The following is an 18,418-nucleotide window of genomic DNA, read 5'->3' on the forward strand; positions in this document are numbered from 1 at the left end:
TATTAGGGTTTGTTCACATTTACTTAATTTCAGTTCAGTTCAGCTCTAATCAGTTCAATTCAGCTCCAATCAGTTCAGCTCTTAATTTCCCTCTCTCATTAAATATTCATTTTAGCTCAGTTCAGTTTAGTTCAACTCCAATCAGTTCAGTTCAATTCAATTCAATTAATTCAACTCCAATTAGTTTAGTTCAGTTCAGCTCAGTAAATATGAACAGTCCCTTAGAGCCTGTTCACATTTACTTAATTTCAGTTCAGTTCAGCTCCAATCAATTCAGATCAGTTCAGTTCAGCTCCAATCAATTCAGTTCAGTTCAGCTCATGATTTCCCTCTCTCATAAAAATTTATTTCAGTTCAATTCAATTCAGTTCAGTTCAGTTCAGTTCTAATCAGTTCAGCTCCAATCAATTCAGTAAATGTAAACAAGCCCTTAGTTTGTATGATTGAGTTTTTCCCTAATTATAATATGTGTCCAAGTATAATTAACCAACGATATGAAATTTTCCAATAAGTGGCTAATAATGATTGTTATAGGTAAATAAAGGATAACTTTTTCTAAATAATCCAAACATCCATAAGTTTCAATGTTTCATACACTTGCAAAGTTTAATGTGTAAAATACACTTTTCAATCAAATTCATTTATCATATAGTTAATTATATATGTATACAACTTATTAATTAATTAATTCAAGGAGATTTTGAATAGAACTAACAATCACATCATATATAAATATTAAAATAAGGATTGTAATCACTATTTTTTTTTCACGTCATGCATCGTACGGATTGGATTTAATACTAGTATATAATGATAACACAACTTTGAATTTTAATTCTTAAATATTGGTTGGAATTTTCTTAGCCTTCTTCATGCCCAAAGCGACGAGGAGAACATTAAAGTATTTGAAAGCAAATGCCGCTCTTAAGAGTTCTAGCTTCTTATTGGTCCAAGGAGGATACCGGAACCAAAAATCTGGGAATAAGGCTCTCTTCAGCACAGCCTTCTCATGGCTGAATGTGTCAAATGAAAATTTTCCATGGTATCTTCCAAATCCGCTTTCTCCCACCCCTCCAAACGGAACCGTGTCAGCCGCATACTGCATCGTATAACAAATAAAAGTTACAACGACTTTTGTATACATGTTAACATTAGTGGTGGATCGAGGAATTTTTATAATTAGTGTGCATGATTATAAATAAAAAAAACAATTCATAAATCTTAAGAGTTTTATATGATTTATAAGTTATAACATATGTTTTTCGATCAATAATGTTTTGGTAACATCTATCATTTGGCCTTGAGATTGAAATTAAATTCGAAACCCTATGGAGTATGTACAAGTAAGGCCTATTCTCTTACGTTGAAATTCAGTTCAGCTCAGCTCAGCTCAGTTCAGTTCAGTTCAGTTCAGCTGAGTTCAGTTCAGCTCCTAATTTCCTTCTCTTTTAAAATATTCAGTTCAGTTCAGTTCAGTTCACTTCAATTCAGTTCAGTTCAGTTCAGCTCAATTCAGTTCAGTTCAGTTCAGTTCAGCTGAGTTCAGTCAATGAGAACAGGCCCGTAGTCACGTATTTTTCAATCATAAACTTTTTTATACTCCGTATTATTTTTTTTATTGATAATCATATTGAAAATTAAAGCTATGTTTGAAATCATGCATTGACAATTACGACAATAATAAAAATGGATGAATTATAAAAATTATAAACCTGAACAATTGTGTCATTGAACATGAGTGAACCCGATGATGTCTCGGATGTAATTCGTTGCATGAATTTATTGTTGCTAGTAAAACAATATATTGCGAGCGCCTTCGGCCTTGAATTAATGAAGTTTATACTATCTTCAATTTTATCTACCTGTTTTAACAAATCACAATAATATTGTTTATTGTTTTGAGTAATAATTTTTTCAATAAAGTAATAATTGTATGTTAATTTATTATTATGAGTCAAATGCATGGATGATTTTATTAATTTACATACCGTAATTATTGGGAGCAACGGGCCAAATATTTCTCCAGTCATAATTTCAGCATCAAGTGGAGGATCCACTAATATTGTTGGCTCAATAAACCTGCTCAACAAATTAAAGTTATTTATTTCAATTGGATTATTTGCCAACTATTCTCATTTATACAGTATATTGTACAAAAAAATCTAAGCTACATTATAACAAAATTTTGTAAATTATAACTACCTAGAAAGACTAGAACTAGTAGATTAACTAGGGAATTCACGATAAAATCACATTTTATTCGATATTATTATAGTAAATCTATCACGTAATACTTGTATATATATACCTTACAAAGAAAGGGTTTCTAATCCCTCTATATTAGGGTTTTGTTTATCTATTTTGACTTCATAAACTCATATCAAAGTAACACCAAGTAAATTTCAGGAAATTAAATTAACTTACAGCTTATTTTCGTCGAATCTTCCACCATAGACTACAGATTGCTTGACTCCAAATTCATCAAGAAGTCCTGTTAATCGCCTAAAATGATGTATGTTGACAATTCTTGCAACAAATTCTTCGGGGTATTCCCCTAGACTTCTCTTGATTCCAGCCTTTAATAACTCAACCTGAACATACATACAAAATTATCATACATTAAGTAGTATGTACGTACTAATTGTTATATTGTCAAAAATGAAAGAAATTAATCGTGCATTTCGTATTATTTCCACATAAATCATACCAAATTCGAGCATTGTTTTCTTTCTACAAGGATGTAATCCACTCCAATGCATACTTGACCACTGCATATTCCGAATTTCCCTCCTAGCAATCGCTTAATGATAATCTAATGATTGTTTTAGTAACCAAAGAAAAAAAAAACAGCATGAAACAAATTTTAGCAAGTTAAATGTAACATACTTAAAGGACGAATTAAGATTTAATTTACCTCTGTTAACCATGAATTCGATATCGAATCAACGATACATGGACATTTTCCACCAAGCTCCAACACTACTGGTGTCAAATGCTTTGCAGCAGCAGCCATAACAATCCGTCCCACTAGACTACTTCCTGTGAAAATATACCAATTTGCGGTTAGCTAAGCTATATCTCGTAATTATGGCACCTTCGGTTGGCAATAATATTAGTAAGGGTATCCGCGTAATTTTACAATCAACGTCTAATGCCAATATCTAAAGTACAGTAATAAATTAATTTCACATGGTATGTACAATAATGTATTGTACTTATAAATTTCTAATGTTTCACTACCACACACTCACACAACGCCAATTCTAAATTGGTAGCGATTGAACTTACACAAAAAAAGCATCAATATTAAATCAATATGTACTTAGCATCATTTATTATAATCTATCAAACTAGCTGTAAATATTTATTTCTAGCAATAACCGACACGGTACTAAGTAATGTAGATCTATGAAGAAAAAATAAGTGATAGTAGTTAAAAGACTAGACCTGTGAAGAAGATCTTGTCCCATTTACACAGCAAGAGTTGGCCACAAACATCGATTCCGCCTTGAATAACCTTCACAGCTTCAGGATCGACGTAAGCTGGGATGGCTTTCGCGAGAAGAGCAGAGGAAGCAGGGGATAATTCTGATGGTTTAATCACTGCAGTACATCCTGCTGCTATTGCACCTATAAGTGGCTCCAATGCTAAACCTTTACCATTCAAAAAATAAATATGTTAACAAACCATGTTTTGTATATATTTACTAGGCTAGCTTACCAAATGTTCATATACTACGTATTTATCTAGACTTTTTAGTTTTTACCAAATGGGAAATTCCAAGATGATATTATGAGGACAACACCAAGGGGCTCCGCGACCAGTTTTGCTGAAGTACGATATGCAGCTAATGGTAATTTAATCTGCGAAATTAAAAAAAAAAAAAAAATGTTAATTATTCGCGCTATATTAATGTTGATGCTAGTATCTCTAGCGGCTCGGGCTTGTATTTAACATGATCTATTCGTGTACGTGTTATTTTACTCATTGTTGATTCAATAATGAAATAATAATGCTATTTATGTTTTCATGTGTTTGTTTGCATTGGGAACTATAATAGCTGACCTTTTTACCAGACATCCATTTATCAAAGTTATCCAATGCTATGTTAATATCCTTGATCAGGGTTCCTACCTGCAAAATAAACACACAAACGAACAAACAAAATTAGTTTGTACCAAACTAATTATTATCAATGGACTGGATCGGCCCAGCCGATGGGTATAACCTAGGAGAGGGACCAAACTATTGGCTAGAGCCAGGCAAACATACTTGGCTGAATCGGTCTGGTTTAATTCAAGACCGATCAACCAACAAGTTAAATATATTCAAGATTTCAATTTTTAAAACATTGCACGAGTTTACGTGTGGCTCATAGCAGACACGCGTTGTGCCTTTGGTTAGGGTTGTTCAATTCACTGTGGTCTATTAGGCTAACACACCTTTTAGATTACGGCGATTAATAAATAGAATGGGCTAGGCTAAGTTTGTCACATGATCCATTCATCGGGACAGTTGGACCATCGTGATCCTAGTCTTTGTAGACATTGGATGTATGGGAAGGATTTTATGGGCATAAGTACATAACAACTTTAAAATTAAACCATAAAAATTCTAACAACTAATGACCTAATTTATCATCTCTACCTACAAAAATAATGTTGTCAAACATACACATAAATACTCAATCTCATGTCAAGAACCTAATATGATTATTAAAGCCTATAGAAAAGGCTTTAATTATTAAAGCCCAAGTGGGCCAAATATAACACGATTTTCACAAATCTCATTTTCCTCTTTTTTTTTTTAGAAAAATATAGATCAAAATAAGGTATTTATTAAATCAAATCAAGTTCCACTTTCTTTCAAAAAAAAAAAAAAAAAAAAAAAAAAAAAGTCAAGTTTCACTACAGAATTTATAAAATCAAATCAAGTTCCGCTAAAACATTGATATATATACTTGTATTTTTGTACCTCGTCTCTGAAAGCTTCGACGGGGTGCTTGCCAATATCAAGCTTAAGGGCTTTAAGTATATCTTCTTCTCTTTCTTTGACAAACTTGAGCAAACCTTTCAATTGTTGCTTCCTCCATGATGCTTCTCTAGTTTTCCCAGCACAAAAGTACTCTCTTAGTTCTTCAACTTCTCTCTCCATTTTGTTACAACAAAAAAAAAACTGATTATTATGAATGAGTAATAAGAAGATAGGTCTCTATAAATATACTGTTACAAATTTTAAAAGAGTACGGGTAATCACTCTTATTACTCATTTATCATCAGTGTAACTACTTTGTAGTACGTCACCCCACCCACCATTTATTAGTTTCTCAATGATTTCTTACAATTTCCTGAGCTAACCATCACTGTATGGCAGTAATGTCTTTTTCTACAAGGTTAGGTTTTCATATGATAAGCTTATTTTTTAGGCAATCTATGATAAGCTAGTACAAATAATAATTAGTGTTTTTTTTTTTTTTTTTTTTACGACAAATATGTACTTTCTCTGTTCTTTTTTACTTGACCTGTTTCTTTTATCACGCTTGCCAATGCAAAACTTTAACGATCAATAACTTAAATTATCCATAAGTAAAAATTATAAAGTTATATATTATGATAGTACTTATTGAGATGAATCCAAAAAGATCATACATGAATATATTTTTCCTTACATATTATTCACAAAAGACGGTCAAAGGAGGGGTGGTGAATAGTATAAAAGTCAAAGCGGGTCAAGTAATAAAGAATAGAGGAAGTAGTTTTTAGTTGTTCTCGAGTATTGTACACTGTACTATATGCAGGTGTATCCATGACTGTTTTTTTCGCTCATTTTAAGATAAGATCGAAATTGTGCAAGGGTATTGGTTTTAGAACGAGTTTAGTACTTTAGTCATATCTTTAAAATTTAGAAATGATATTGACCTAATTCTAATTGGGTTAAAAAGTAGATATCCAGAGCTTTCCAATGATATATTAATCATTGTAATTTGAGTTCTTGATCAAAAGTTATGATAAAAACAAAATTTGTAAAAAAAATGGAAAAGGAAGTAAGAAACGCCTAAAAAATTCAAAACTCCGATCCGTGGGGAGAAAACTAGGCATTTGGCCTCCAACCATTTTTTTTTTATTAAAAAAAAGCACGACTTAAATTCCGTCGATAGATAACCTCGCTCTCGGTCAGTGGTGGCCTAGTTAGTGGTGGTTTATTTGTTGGAAGGAGAGAATATTAATTATATTGAGTCAGCGGGAAGAAAAGCATAGAATACACGTGAGGATATGTTTTGTCCATTCATGTTTAAATGCAGGCATTACTTGAAAAAAATGAGGATGTCGTTTAGCTTTTACTTTTAGAAATAATGTGTATAATTTTCAATATTTGATACACTTGCAAAGTTCTCAAAATACACATTACAATAAATTCATTTACCATATACTTATACAACTTATTAATTAATTGAAGGAGATTTTGAAATTAACAATCACATCACATGCGTATTATTATGGTAATCCTTAATTAGTTTTCACCTCACACATCACATTTTTTTTAACAACGGTTTAAATAAATATAAAAGTATTAAGGCTAGTATATAATGGTAGCACAACTTTTTAAGTTTAATGAATGCTTAAATATTGGCGGGAAGTTTCTTAGCCTTCTTCAAACCCAAAACGATGAGGAGAACACTGAAGTATTTGAAAGCAAATGCTGCTCTTAAGAGTTCTAGCTTCTTATTGGTCCACGGAGGATACCGGAACCAAAAATCTGGGAATAAGGCTCTCTTCAGCACAGGCTTCTCATGGCTGAATGTGTCAAATGTAAATTTTCCATGGTATCTTCCAAATCCGCTTTCTCCCACCCCTCCAAACGGAACCGTGTCAGCCGCATACTGCATTGTGTAGCAAATAAAAGTTACACATATATCGAATTTTGTATGTCAAACTCAATTAGTGGTGGATCGAGGACTTCTTAGAACAGGTTTTATTGAAAAATAATGCACAAATAGTTACATATCCTATGTAATCATTTATTTCAAAACACCACGTATGTTATTTTTTTTTAATATATATATCTATAATGCTCGGTAAATGGTAATCTAGGCGGATCTTAATTTTTTAGGCGGATGTTTTATTTCAATTTACAAGTATATACTTTTTGTATTTTTTTGTTATTGATAATTGAAATTTTATGTTTGATATCATGTATCGACAAATGTATTAATTTTAAAAAAAAAAACGGATGAAGTATAAACCTGAACAATAGTGTCATTGAACAAGAGTGAACCCGAAGATGTCTCAGATGTAACTCGTTGCATAAATTCGTTGTTGCTGGTGAAACAATATATTGCAAGCGCCTTTGGCCTTGAATTAATGAAACTTATACTATCTTCAATTTTCTCTACCTGTGTTCACAAATCACAATAATATTGTTTTGATTAATAAATTTTTAATTGGTTGAATGTTAATTTACTATGAGTCAAAATGCATGGGTGATTAATTTTATTTACAAACCGTAATTATTGGAAGCAACGGGCCAAATATTTCTCCAGTCATAATTTCAGCATCAAGTGGAGGATCCACTAATATTGTTGGCTCAATAAACCTGTTCAACAAAAATTTTCATTTTGGAAAATTTAATTAGTCAACTATTTTTCATTTATAAAGATGTACAAAAAAATCGACCCGTAACAGAAAATTTACAAGTTATAAGTTATAACCTACCTAGAAGTCTAGAACCAGTGATTAACTAAGGAATTAACAACATTATCACACACTCATTCGATATTATTATAGTAAACGATTCATAGTTTCTTTTTATTGTCTATAGCCTTAGGCTTCCATTTATCGATTTTATCTTGTTTTACTTTTATCAACGTAACACTATCCTTTTGTATAACTATACAACTAATATAAGTGATAATATATAGGGTTATTAATAATACATGTTGATAGAGTATAAAACATATTTTCGGGCCTCAACCATTAGCTTAAGCTTTTGATTGAGTTGGTCCTCTAACATGGTATCGGAGTCAGTGTGACACAAAATCACGGGTTCGAATCTCATCTACCCCCACTTTCAAGTGGAATATTAAAGCGCTGGGTATGAGGAGGGCCCATGCTACACTTCTAGCCCGCGCATCCACAATTCCACACTTCTAGCCCAAACAGGCTCTCGTGTGAGGGGGAGCTGGGCCTCAACCATCAACTTAAGTATAACATTTTCTTCATATATATGGAGTCACGGAGAGAAACAATTGTAAATTTCAGGAAATTATATTAACTTACAGCTTATCTTCGTCGAATGAACCACCATAGACTATAGATTTTTTGACCCCAAATTCATCAAGAAGTCCAGTTAATCGCCTAAAATGATGTTTGTTGACAATCCTTGCAACATTCTCTTCTGGGAATTCCCCGAAACTTTTCTTGATTCCGTCCTTTAACAACTCAACCTGAACATTCATACAAATTTACCTTCATTAGTACTAGTACTAATATGTAACAATTGTTATTTTGTCAAAAGAGAAACAAATTAGTGCAATTCGTATTATTTCTAAATAAATCATACCAAATTCGAGCATTGTTTTCGTTCTACAAGGATGTAATCCACTCCAATGCATACTTGACCGCTACATATTCCGAATTTTCCTCCTAGCAATCGCTTAATGATAGTCTGGTGATTGTTTTAGTGAAAAAAAAAAAATCATGATGAAATAAACAAATTTTAGCAAGTTAAACAATTGTAACATACTTAAAGGACGAATTAAGATTTAATTTACCTCTGTTAACCACGAATTCGATATCCAATCAACGATACACGGGCATTTTCCACCCATTTCCAACACTACTGGTGTCAAATTCTTTGCAGCAGCAGCCATAACAATTCGTCCCACTAGACTACTTCCTGTGGAAATATACTGATTTGCAGTTAGCTAAGCTACATTTCGTACTTACGGCCCGTTTGGTTGGCATTAATATTGGTAAGGATATTTGCGTAATTTTACAATTGTGTTTTGTGTATACGGCACGTTTGATTGGCAGTAATATTAGTAAGGGTATTCACATAATTTTACAATCAATGTCTGCCATTATTTTTTTATTTTTCTTTTGAGGGAGTCTATCAATATCTAAGATTCTAAGGTACAATAATACGGAGTAAAATTTGTCTCACATGGTATGTATTGTGCTTATAATTTTCTAAAATTTCACTACCACACATTTACACAATGTCAACCTAAATTGGTAACGATTGAATTTACACAAAAAAGCACCATTATCAAATCAATACGCACGTAGTATCATTTATTACAACCTAGCAAATACATTGTAAATATTTATTCCTAGCAATAATAACCCATAAGTAATGTAGATCTATGAAGGAAAATAAGTGATGTTAGTTAAAAGACTGGACCTGTGAAGAAGATCTTGTCCCATTTACACAGCAAGAGTTGGCCACACACATCGATTCCGCCTTGAATGACCTTAACAGCATCAGGATCGACGTAAGCTGGGATGGCTTTCGCAAGAAGAGCAGAGGAAGCAGGGGATAATTCTGATGGTTTAATCACTGCAGTACATCCTGCTGCTATTGCACCTATAAGTGGCTCCAATGCTAAACCTTTACCATTGAAATAAAAAAACATGTCAAAAAAACTATGCTTTATAGTTTATACTAGCTTAGCTTACCAAATTATGTTCATATATATATATATATATATATATATATATATATATATATATATATATATATATATATATATATATATATATATTTATCTAAGCATTTTACCAAATGGGAAATTCCAAGATGCTATTATGAGGACAACACCAAGAGGCTCCGCGACCAATTTTGCTGAAGTACGATATGCAGCTAGTGGTAATTTAATCTGCGAAATCAAAAAAAGTTTAATTAATCTCGCTACACCTAAGCAGCTCAGACTCATATTTAACATAGTCTATTCGTGTACGTTTTATTCTTTTCAGATTGTGGTTTCAATTACAAAACGATGCTACATATGTTTTGTTTGCATTGGACCAAATAAAAGCTGACCTTTTTACCAGACATCCATGTATCCAAGTTATCCAATGCTACATTAATATCCTTGATCAGGGTTCCTAGCTGCAAAATAAACACACAAACAAACAAAAATCAATTTTTATCGGACTAACTATTATAAATGGACTGCTTCGGCCCCAGTCCGTCCACAGACGACTTGCATAGCCTAGCAAAGGGACCAAACTATTGGCTAGAGCCGAGCAGGTGGACTGGCTGAGTCAGTCTGGTTTAGTTCAAGACCGATCGATCAGCCAACAAGTAAAAAAATGATTCAAGATTTTAATTATGAAACCATTGCACGATTTTAGATGTGGCCCATGAATGCCATGAATAACACGTACGTGCAGCAGTCGTTGTGCCCTGGGTCATGATTGTTCATTGTGGTTCTATAAGGGATAAGGCTAACACATCTTTTAGATTATCGCGATTAATAAATAGAATGGTCTAGGGACTCTAGGCTAAATTTGTCGCATGATCTATCCATTGATGGGGTTCGTTGGACCACCGATCCTAGTCTTCGTACATACCGGATGCACGGGAATGATGTTTATGGGCCGAACAACTTCAAAATAAATTTCATAAAAACTCTAACAACTAATGACCTAATTTATCATCTCTACCTACAAAAGTAATATTGACAAACATACACATAAATTCTAAATTTCATGCCAAGATAACAGGCTTTAACTATTTAAGCTCAAGTGGTCCAAATAAATATAACATGATATTCACGATTTTTATTTTTTTTTCCTTCTCATTTTCTTTTATAAAGAAAAATATAGATGAATCAAAGATGAGGAATTTATTAAATCAAATCAAACTCTACTAAAACACTGATAAATATATTTTTTTTACCTCGTCTCTAAAAGATTCGACAGGGTGCTTGCCAATATCAAGCTTAAGGGCTTTAAATATATCTTCTTCTCTTTCTTCCATAAACTTGAGCAAACCTTTCAATTGTTGCTTTCTCCATGATGCTTCTCTTGTTTTCCCAGAACTAAAGTATTCTCTTAGTTCTTTTACATCTCTCTCCATTTTGTTTAACAAAAAAAACTGATTATTATGCCTTAAATAAGAAGATAGGTCTCTATAAATATACTGTTCCAACAATTAAAACCGTATGTTTTTTTTAAATAAAATATTAAAACAGTATGGGTTATCAGTCTTATTACTCATCAATTAGTGTAACTACTTTATAGTCCCCTCACCATTTATTAGTTTCTCTCTAAAATGTCTTAAAATTTCCTGAACTAACCATCACTATATGGCAGTAAAGCCAGTAATGTCTCTTTCTACATTTCAGTTTGGGCTTTCATATGATAGGGTGGTACAAATATAATCTGTGGTTTATACACACGGGTGTACAATGCTCATCATACACCCGGATAAATAAAAAAAGGCGGAAAGAACATCCTGTGTTTCATAAAGAACATACATGTATTTCACAAAGAACATGGTTGTATTTGACAAAAACATGCATTACCAAAGAACATAAAGATATAATAAAAAGAACGAGATAAAAGCTTGATAAAATTTTCTGAAAAATTACACATTATTAACGAGAAAAATTTAGAAGTGATAAATAATCGAGTAGGGCCGGGCCATATCATAATTTCTCGTGCTCAAACCCGTAGAAAAGTAGCGGGTTTTCGGGCTTTTTTCGAACCCGGATCGAGTTTTAACTAAAAATGCATTTTTAGGTTTGCCCAAACCCACCCTATTTCGGGCCGGATCGGGTCGGGATGTGAGTCATGCCAATGTTGATCACCTCTTAAAAAATCCTTACCAAAGATATCATTTCCCCAAAAAATAGTTTTCTATCTCTCCAAAAAAAAATTCAACTTCCCATAATAATTTAATTTTTTTTACTCTAACATTATTTTCAATTAAAAATAATTTAAGATTTCAATATCAAATTTCAAAATACCAAATGTTAAAAAGAACATAATTTATATTGTAAAGTACATATAGTTAATACCTAAATAACACACTAATCAAACTCAAAGAATGTGCGATAATAAAAGTAATTTAAATATGACATGATAATAAAAAATAGAATTTGGGCGTTACTACGACCTTAAAGAACATACACGCCAAATTCAAAGAACATACTTTGTATTATTAAACCCAAAAAAAAAAATGTTTATCACCATATGTTAAATAACATAAGTTATAATGTAAAGAACATATAATTTTACTCAAAGAACACACTGATCACACTCAAATAACATATTAAAGGTATGTTCTTTGTCAAACATAGGTATGTTCTTTATCAAACACTATATGTTCTTTCCGCCTTTTTTTGTTTACCCGGGTGCACCATGAGCATGGTGCACCCGAGTGTATTATCTAATTTTCAGTACAAATACTAAATTGTTCTCAAGTACTTTACACGATAGGCAGGTGTATGGTGTATTCATGAGTGTTCTTCGTTCATTTTATTTAAGCGAAATTAATCAAATGAGGGGAAATAAATAAATAAATTACGTAGTATAAGATATATAACAATTAATTATAGGTGTTTCGGGGTTTTCTAATGTCCTGCGGAAGAGTTACAATTCCGAGACTGGAACCGGACGCTTGTACCTGCAAAATAACGGAGACTCCTGTGAGCTCCGCCTCCAACGGTCAAGTTAGTACCTGATTAAGGAGTAATTAATGCGAAAATTAAAGTGGTTTGGTCTCTCTAGGTGAGAGTGTTTAATGTAGGTAATCTGCTTTGTTAGCGAGATCAACCGGTTATTACTGTGTGTAATTAATGTGTTTTTTTCCGTAATGTTTCTGTTCTCTTTTTGTAATCCCCTTAATGAGGATTAAGGGAGTTATTTATAACCTTGGGAAACGTGCCCATCCTAGGTTTAGGTAAACCTAGGGCCGATTGGGCTTCCCTCGGAAGTTGGGCCTGGGTGGCCGGTTTCTCCATTAGGCATGGAGTATGCCACATGTCTTGACATAACAGGTCCAAGGTGGACGAATAAGCGCGTGCCACGTGGGAAGCCCTGACTGTTCCAACTGGGGGACACTTGGCAGGACCTGATTGGTCCACGTGGCGCATTCCGATTGGTGGGAGCAAAATCCCCTAATCATTTGCCCCTCACAGGTGGCACGTGATTGGTCACGTGTTACCTGTGACAGGTGTCGCACTGTAACAGGCGACGGCCTGCTACAGGTGTCAGTCGGCGAAAGGACGAGAGATTTTCCCGCCCAAATTTTGAATTCTGAAAGTGACCCTTCGCCTTCTCACTTCGCCTGTATAAGGGAGAGTTGTCTTGAGTCATTTTCACACTTTGAGAACTTTTTGAGAACATTCGGACCCCTGAACTTGCTCTGACATTTTGGACCTTTTCTGCCTACCGCCTGTTCTGACAAGCCGACTGCACCGGATTTCCAGAACTTCATCAACCGTCACTCGTTCAGGTAACTCAGTTCTCTTACTCTTAATTTTCTTTTTATTTTCTGAAATGGCACCACGGAAGCACACGACACGACCTAGGTTAGTGATCAGCCGGTCACCGGGGACGGCTGAATCTAGGACTAGGAGTGCCGCCTGCCCTTTTCCGGACCCATCTTTGCCCTTTATACAAAGTCCGACTGTATCTGTGTCTATGCAGAGCAGGATGGCCAGAACGAAAAAGACAGCTAGGATCTCAAATTCAGACGGCTCCTCCCACAGGGTGCCGCTTAGTGAAACATCTGACCAGGCGCCAGATGTGGAAGTGAAACAAGGCGGCCTGGATGCCGGCAATTCTGTGGGGGGAGTCATAGTGACCCCTTCCCATTTAACAGTTAACAAATCTGCTCCTTTTCAAAGAGAGGAGGCGGGCCCCTCCGGGAGAGGAGAGGAGTCGTCCTCTTCAGACTCGTCGGAGGACGATTCCGAGTCAAGCTCTTCTGGCCATGCTTCTTTGGGTACAGAAGAGAAAAACAGCCGCCTGCAAGAGGCGAGACTTTCTCACGCAGTTGAGAAGGGGGACAATTGGGCGGAATCATCCGCCTCTTACCGAGAGCTAAATACCCCCTACTACTGCACGGTACCTCGGGGCCGAATCACAGCCACGCAAGAGAAAGTGGAGAGCTTTATTGCAAACCACACCATGGGCCCCGACTTTCTAGTGTTTGTGCCGGATCCAGAAGACACAGTCGTCTGGCCGGCTGGTTCCAGTTATGAAAGCGCCTGCTTTGGCTGCTACGAGGCGGCCATCAAGGCAGGGCTTCGCTTCCCATTATATCCGGCTGTTCAGCGGATTTTGGATGGGTATGAGTTGGGGTTATGGCAGTTAGCCCCAAACTCCTGGGTCAACGTACTCGGCTATGTGGCCGGGTGCGAACTGCACGGGGTGGAGCTGAGCTTCGAGGCTTTCGCCCATATGAACTATCTCAGCCGGACCCCTAAGACAGGCGGTACCGGCTGGTATCAATTGACAAGCCACAGGGGCTACCTCATGACAAGAGGTAAAGCAAACAAGTGGAAGGACTGGCGGAGCACCTTCCTCATCATTGAGAGTTCAGACATTGAGCAGAACAAGCGCTTCAATAGGTGGAACAGGAATCCGCCCCTTCTTGCAGGCGGCCGTAGCATGCCGCCTGTTCCCCCCAAGGCTAATAAAGAGATCCTTGATAAAGGACTCTTTAAAGTAGAGTCAAGGGTCGACTCTACTTCAGGGGTACGAGAGCAAGTACCCCTGCACTGCGTCCCGAGCTTCAAGTGGCTCTATGACGAGTACTTTTTGGCCGCCTGCGGCCTCAGCAGTCGGTGCTCAAGAGGTAGTCGGCCTGTCGAATACTCTGTTGTTCCATACATTTGTTGTTTATCTTTTATTAACTTTGCTGTTTGTTTTTGCAGCTGACGCCATGAGAAAAATCACCGCCTCCAAGACTGCGGCGACCATGTTGCGGGCCTCTATTATGCAACAAGCTTCAACCGACTCCCCCAAAAAGGGGGAACCCTTGGTGAGCTCCGAACCTTTCACCCTCTTTTTGGAGTGTTTATGCATATACTGACTTTTTTCTTCTGTTTTAGACGGGTGCTCCAAGAGCTTCATCTTCCCAACAGCCGGACCCCAAGGCCCGGAAGACGACTGTTGGGAGCTCTCCTGGTTCTGCCAGGAAACAGGTGGCGGCTGAGAAACAGCCGGCCACTTCTTCTAAAACTCCAACTGGGCCGCCTAGAGGTATGAAGTTGTCCTTGTAAATTTTAGACTTGCTCCCTTTGTTACTAAGTCTAATCCGTTTGTTTATGCTTGATGCAGCCGGCCCCCAGGAGCCTGACTTGGTAGAGATGGCCAAGTCTATGATCAGGGCAGTTCCTCCAGCTGAAAGGGAGGCGGTCAGGGGTGTCGGCACCCTTGACCTTGACGGGATTGCAGGGGTCCTTGCTGAGGTATACTTAGCATATTTTTGAGTATTTGAATTTCTGGACGCCTGTTTTCTTTTTTGTTTGGAAACTGACGCCTGTTTTTTTGTACTTAGGCCCTGCTCCGAGTTAACGGCCTTCGCAAGCCGCTTGATCGGAAGAACAAAGAGGTAAAGGCTGCAAAAGCTATGGCCGTCTCTGACTGTGATAAGGCAATGTTTCAAATTGCCCAAAATGAAGTACTGACCATTGATATTCTTTATTATCAGGCGCAGGCTACCGCCGCTGTTCGGGCTCAGTTAGAGGCGGCCCAGAAGAAGAATGACGAGCTGGAGGCGACCATCACAAATCTCAAGGCTGAGCTGAAACCTCTTCGCCTGAAAATGTACTCTTACGTAGCCATGGAGAAATCCTTGGCCAGCGTAAAGGAACTCCTGGTGACCCAGGAGAAGAGTCTTACCCAAGAGCTCTCGGAAAAGGCCGAGCAAGAGAAGAAAGAGTTGGTCCGGGAGATGATGGAAGACTCCGCTCAAATCCAGCGCATGACCTGGGGCCGCCTCTTCCCCAGTGCCGACTTTGCCTCTTGGGAAAGAACGTACCGCCAGTTTTCGGATACATATAATCAAGAGATCCTGGCGGCTGCTGAAGAAGAGGCGTTGGGGGAAGCGTTGGAGGAGGAGGAGCCGGTAGTGGCGCTTGTGCCGCTTGGGGGTAAGGCATCAAAAAAGGATGCAGCTGAAGCCGAGTCCAGCAAGAAGAGTGCTGACCAGGCGGCAGCTGCTAATACTGAACTGCCCCCTTCTTAAGCTTTATGTATTCTTTCCACGGCCTACGTGTCGTTTGCTTTGTATTTACCCGGCCAGGGGGCCGGGGCTTTGAATATTTTGCTGGTCTTTAATGACCGGCTTATTTTTAATGAATTTTTGTTTTGCTTCAAATTTGTCTAAGTATTCCATATCTAATATCCAATTGTTCACTAGACCGACTGTTTTACATGGCCGAACGTTGCAGACAGGTACGGATAGTTAGTACGCCGCCTATGCCCCTGGACGACTGGTTGTCTGTTTCCAGGATAGACGATCAGTCGGCCATTTATCCAATCAGTATTCGAACTTTGTTGTCTGGATCCTTTTTAGGCAGGCGGTCCTGTCATTTGTAAATTTAACCAAGTAGGAAAGTGGTCTGACCAAGTAAATAGAGTATTACCTAGTCGCCAAGGAACTGAGTAGTAGAGATAACAAGCGGCGGGTACCGGTTGTTTCCCTTTAATGCCAATGTTTGTTGGCTTTTAACTCATAATTTGTTAACCTAGCAAGAGTAGTGGTTGAGAGCCCCTGTTTGTTAAAAACAGGCGGACGACTCATACCTTTTAGGCTCCATACTAAGTTGAGTGAATATTAAGTTAACATAGGAGTTACTTAGTCTTCGTCACAATCTAGATTGAGTAGTAGAGGTACCAGGCGGCGGATGCCGGCTGATCCCCTTGATTTGCCAATGTTTGTGGGCTATTAACTCAATAGGTTACCTAGTAGGAATAGGGGTTTGAGTGCCCCTGTTAGCCAAAAAACAGGTGGTCTACTCAAACCTTTTAGGTTCCATACCAAATTTGAGGGAGTGACTATGAGTTAACGTTGGAGTTACTCAGTCGCCGTCACTTTTGCTTGAGAAGTAGAGGTACCAGGCGGCGTAGGCCGGCTAGACCCCTTGATTCGCCAATGTTTGTTGGCTATTAACTCAATAGGTACCCCCTGCATTTATCCCAAGTAATACAGGCGGTCATCTGACTCAGATGTCAACTGCTACCACTGGTTTGGTTAGTGATAGAGTTATCCTTGTCTCAAAAACGGCTACGTGGTTGCCCTTGGGGACAGTCGTATAGGTGCCGTGTAATTAGTTTATAGAACAATGTTCCACCCAAAAGGGAGCTGCTCTCTGCGACGAATTTCATCCGGAGGGATGCCGTCGGACGCCTGCTATGATGTTGGGACAGGTCGTATTAGTTTTGTAGATTTGATCAGTTGGCTTGGCGCCTGGTCTGATCATTCGGCCTGTGGCCTTGGTAAGTTCTTGGTGAACGTAGGTGCTAAGTAAAAGGAGGGTAGCCGTCTGTTAGGCACAAGGTCGGCCAGGCCCTAATCTTTTTAGCTAAGTATTAGGGGGGTGGCTATGTGTTTGGAACCAGTCGGCCATCTTCTTATGAAGAGTAGCCGACTATATGCCCAGACGACATTCCCCTATTGTGAGTGAAATACTCAATGGAGAGTAGCCGACTGTAAAGGTACAGACGGCATGCCCCTCTGAAGATAGAGTGAAAAACTCAATGGAGAGTAGCCGACTGTAAATGTATAGACGGCATGCCCCTCTGAAGTTAGAGTGAAAAACTCAATGGAGAGTAGCCGACTGTAAAGGTACAGACGGCATGCCCCTCGTAGTACAAAATTGAATAGTAAGTGCAAACTTTTATTAAGTAGCTCTTTACTTTACATCATTCAAAAGAAATATTTCTTAAGATTATCTACATTCCAAGTTCGAGGCAACGGTTGTCCGTCTGGTGTTTCCAGACGGTAGGTACCGTCCCTGACTTCCTCATAGATTCGGTAGGGTCCTTCCCAGTTGGGAGTTAGTTTGCCAGACTCATTAGCCCTACTAACTGCTTCCATTTTTCTAAGTACAAAGTCCCCTACTTTGAGTGGACGCCTGTGTACTTTTTTGTTGTATGATCTAGTCATTCTCAGGCGATAGATCTCATGGCGCAAGACAGCATTGCCCCTTTTTTCAGGAAGTGAGTCTAATGCCAGGCGCATGGCTTCCCAGTTTGCCTCTTCGTCATATAGCATTACTCGAAGAGTCGGCTCGTAGTGTTCTATTGGAAGAACAGCTTCCGCACCGTAAGTTAGGAGGAATGGAGTTTCTCCAGTTGCCCCTTTTTCAGTCGTCCTAATGGCCCAGAGAACATGTGGTAGTTCATCCGCCCATAGGCCGCCTGCTCGTTCAATCTTTTTCTTGAGACCGTCTGA

At 37.6% G+C, this 18,418-nt stretch overlaps 2 protein-coding genes across 2 annotated transcripts; both read right to left on the minus strand.

The window, feature by feature from the left end:
• Window positions 1-705: 705 nt before the first annotated feature.
• Window positions 706-5,253, minus strand: LOC110696022 (aldehyde dehydrogenase family 3 member F1-like). The gene is made up of 10 exons (XM_021873284.1): window positions 4,976-5,253; window positions 4,067-4,135; window positions 3,768-3,864; window positions 3,448-3,654; window positions 2,915-3,039; window positions 2,708-2,812; window positions 2,425-2,591; window positions 1,989-2,079; window positions 1,713-1,862; window positions 706-1,099 (listed from the first exon to the last, which is right to left on the minus strand). The coding sequence occupies exons 1-10, from the start codon at window positions 5,153-5,155 to the stop codon at window positions 839-841; spliced, it is 1,452 nt and encodes a 483-aa protein (XP_021728976.1). The 5' UTR covers window positions 5,156-5,253; the 3' UTR covers window positions 706-838.
• A 1,137-nt stretch (window positions 5,254-6,390) lies between these two features.
• Window positions 6,391-11,246, minus strand: LOC110696021 (aldehyde dehydrogenase family 3 member F1-like). Its single transcript, XM_021873282.1, has 10 exons — window positions 10,904-11,246; window positions 10,043-10,111; window positions 9,782-9,878; window positions 9,404-9,610; window positions 8,772-8,896; window positions 8,561-8,665; window positions 8,278-8,444; window positions 7,504-7,594; window positions 7,245-7,394; window positions 6,391-6,881 (listed from the first exon to the last, which is right to left on the minus strand). The coding sequence occupies exons 1-10, from the start codon at window positions 11,081-11,083 to the stop codon at window positions 6,621-6,623; spliced, it is 1,452 nt and encodes a 483-aa protein (XP_021728974.1). The 5' UTR covers window positions 11,084-11,246; the 3' UTR covers window positions 6,391-6,620.
• Between the last annotated feature and the right edge of the window lie 7,172 nt (window positions 11,247-18,418).

This window comes from Chenopodium quinoa, unplaced genomic scaffold (genome assembly GCF_001683475.1).
Source record: "Chenopodium quinoa cultivar QQ74 unplaced genomic scaffold, ASM168347v1, whole genome shotgun sequence".
Taxonomy (NCBI): Eukaryota; Viridiplantae; Streptophyta; class Magnoliopsida; order Caryophyllales; family Amaranthaceae; genus Chenopodium; species Chenopodium quinoa.

Coding starts and splice junctions, on each gene's coding strand:
- LOC110696021 (XM_021873282.1), bottom strand. CDS start 11,083: ATGGAGAGAGATGTAAAAGAACTAAGAGAATACTTTAGTTCTGGGAAA. Junction 9,611..9,781: donor ATCTTGGAATTTCCCATTTG/GTAAAATGCTTA, acceptor TCAATGGTAAAG/GTTTAGCATTGGAGCCACTT. Junction 8,666..8,771: donor CGAATTCGTGGTTAACAGAG/GTAAATTAAATC, acceptor AACAATCACCAG/ACTATCATTAAGCGATTGCT.
- LOC110696022 (XM_021873284.1), bottom strand. CDS start 5,155: ATGGAGAGAGAAGTTGAAGAACTAAGAGAGTACTTTTGTGCTGGGAAA. Junction 4,136..4,975: donor TCGAAGCTTTCAGAGACGAG/GTACAAAAATAC, acceptor TTTATTTTGCAG/GTAGGAACCCTGATCAAGGA. Junction 1,100..1,712: donor TCAATGACACAATTGTTCAG/GTTTATAATTTT, acceptor TATACGATGCAG/TATGCGGCTGACACGGTTCC.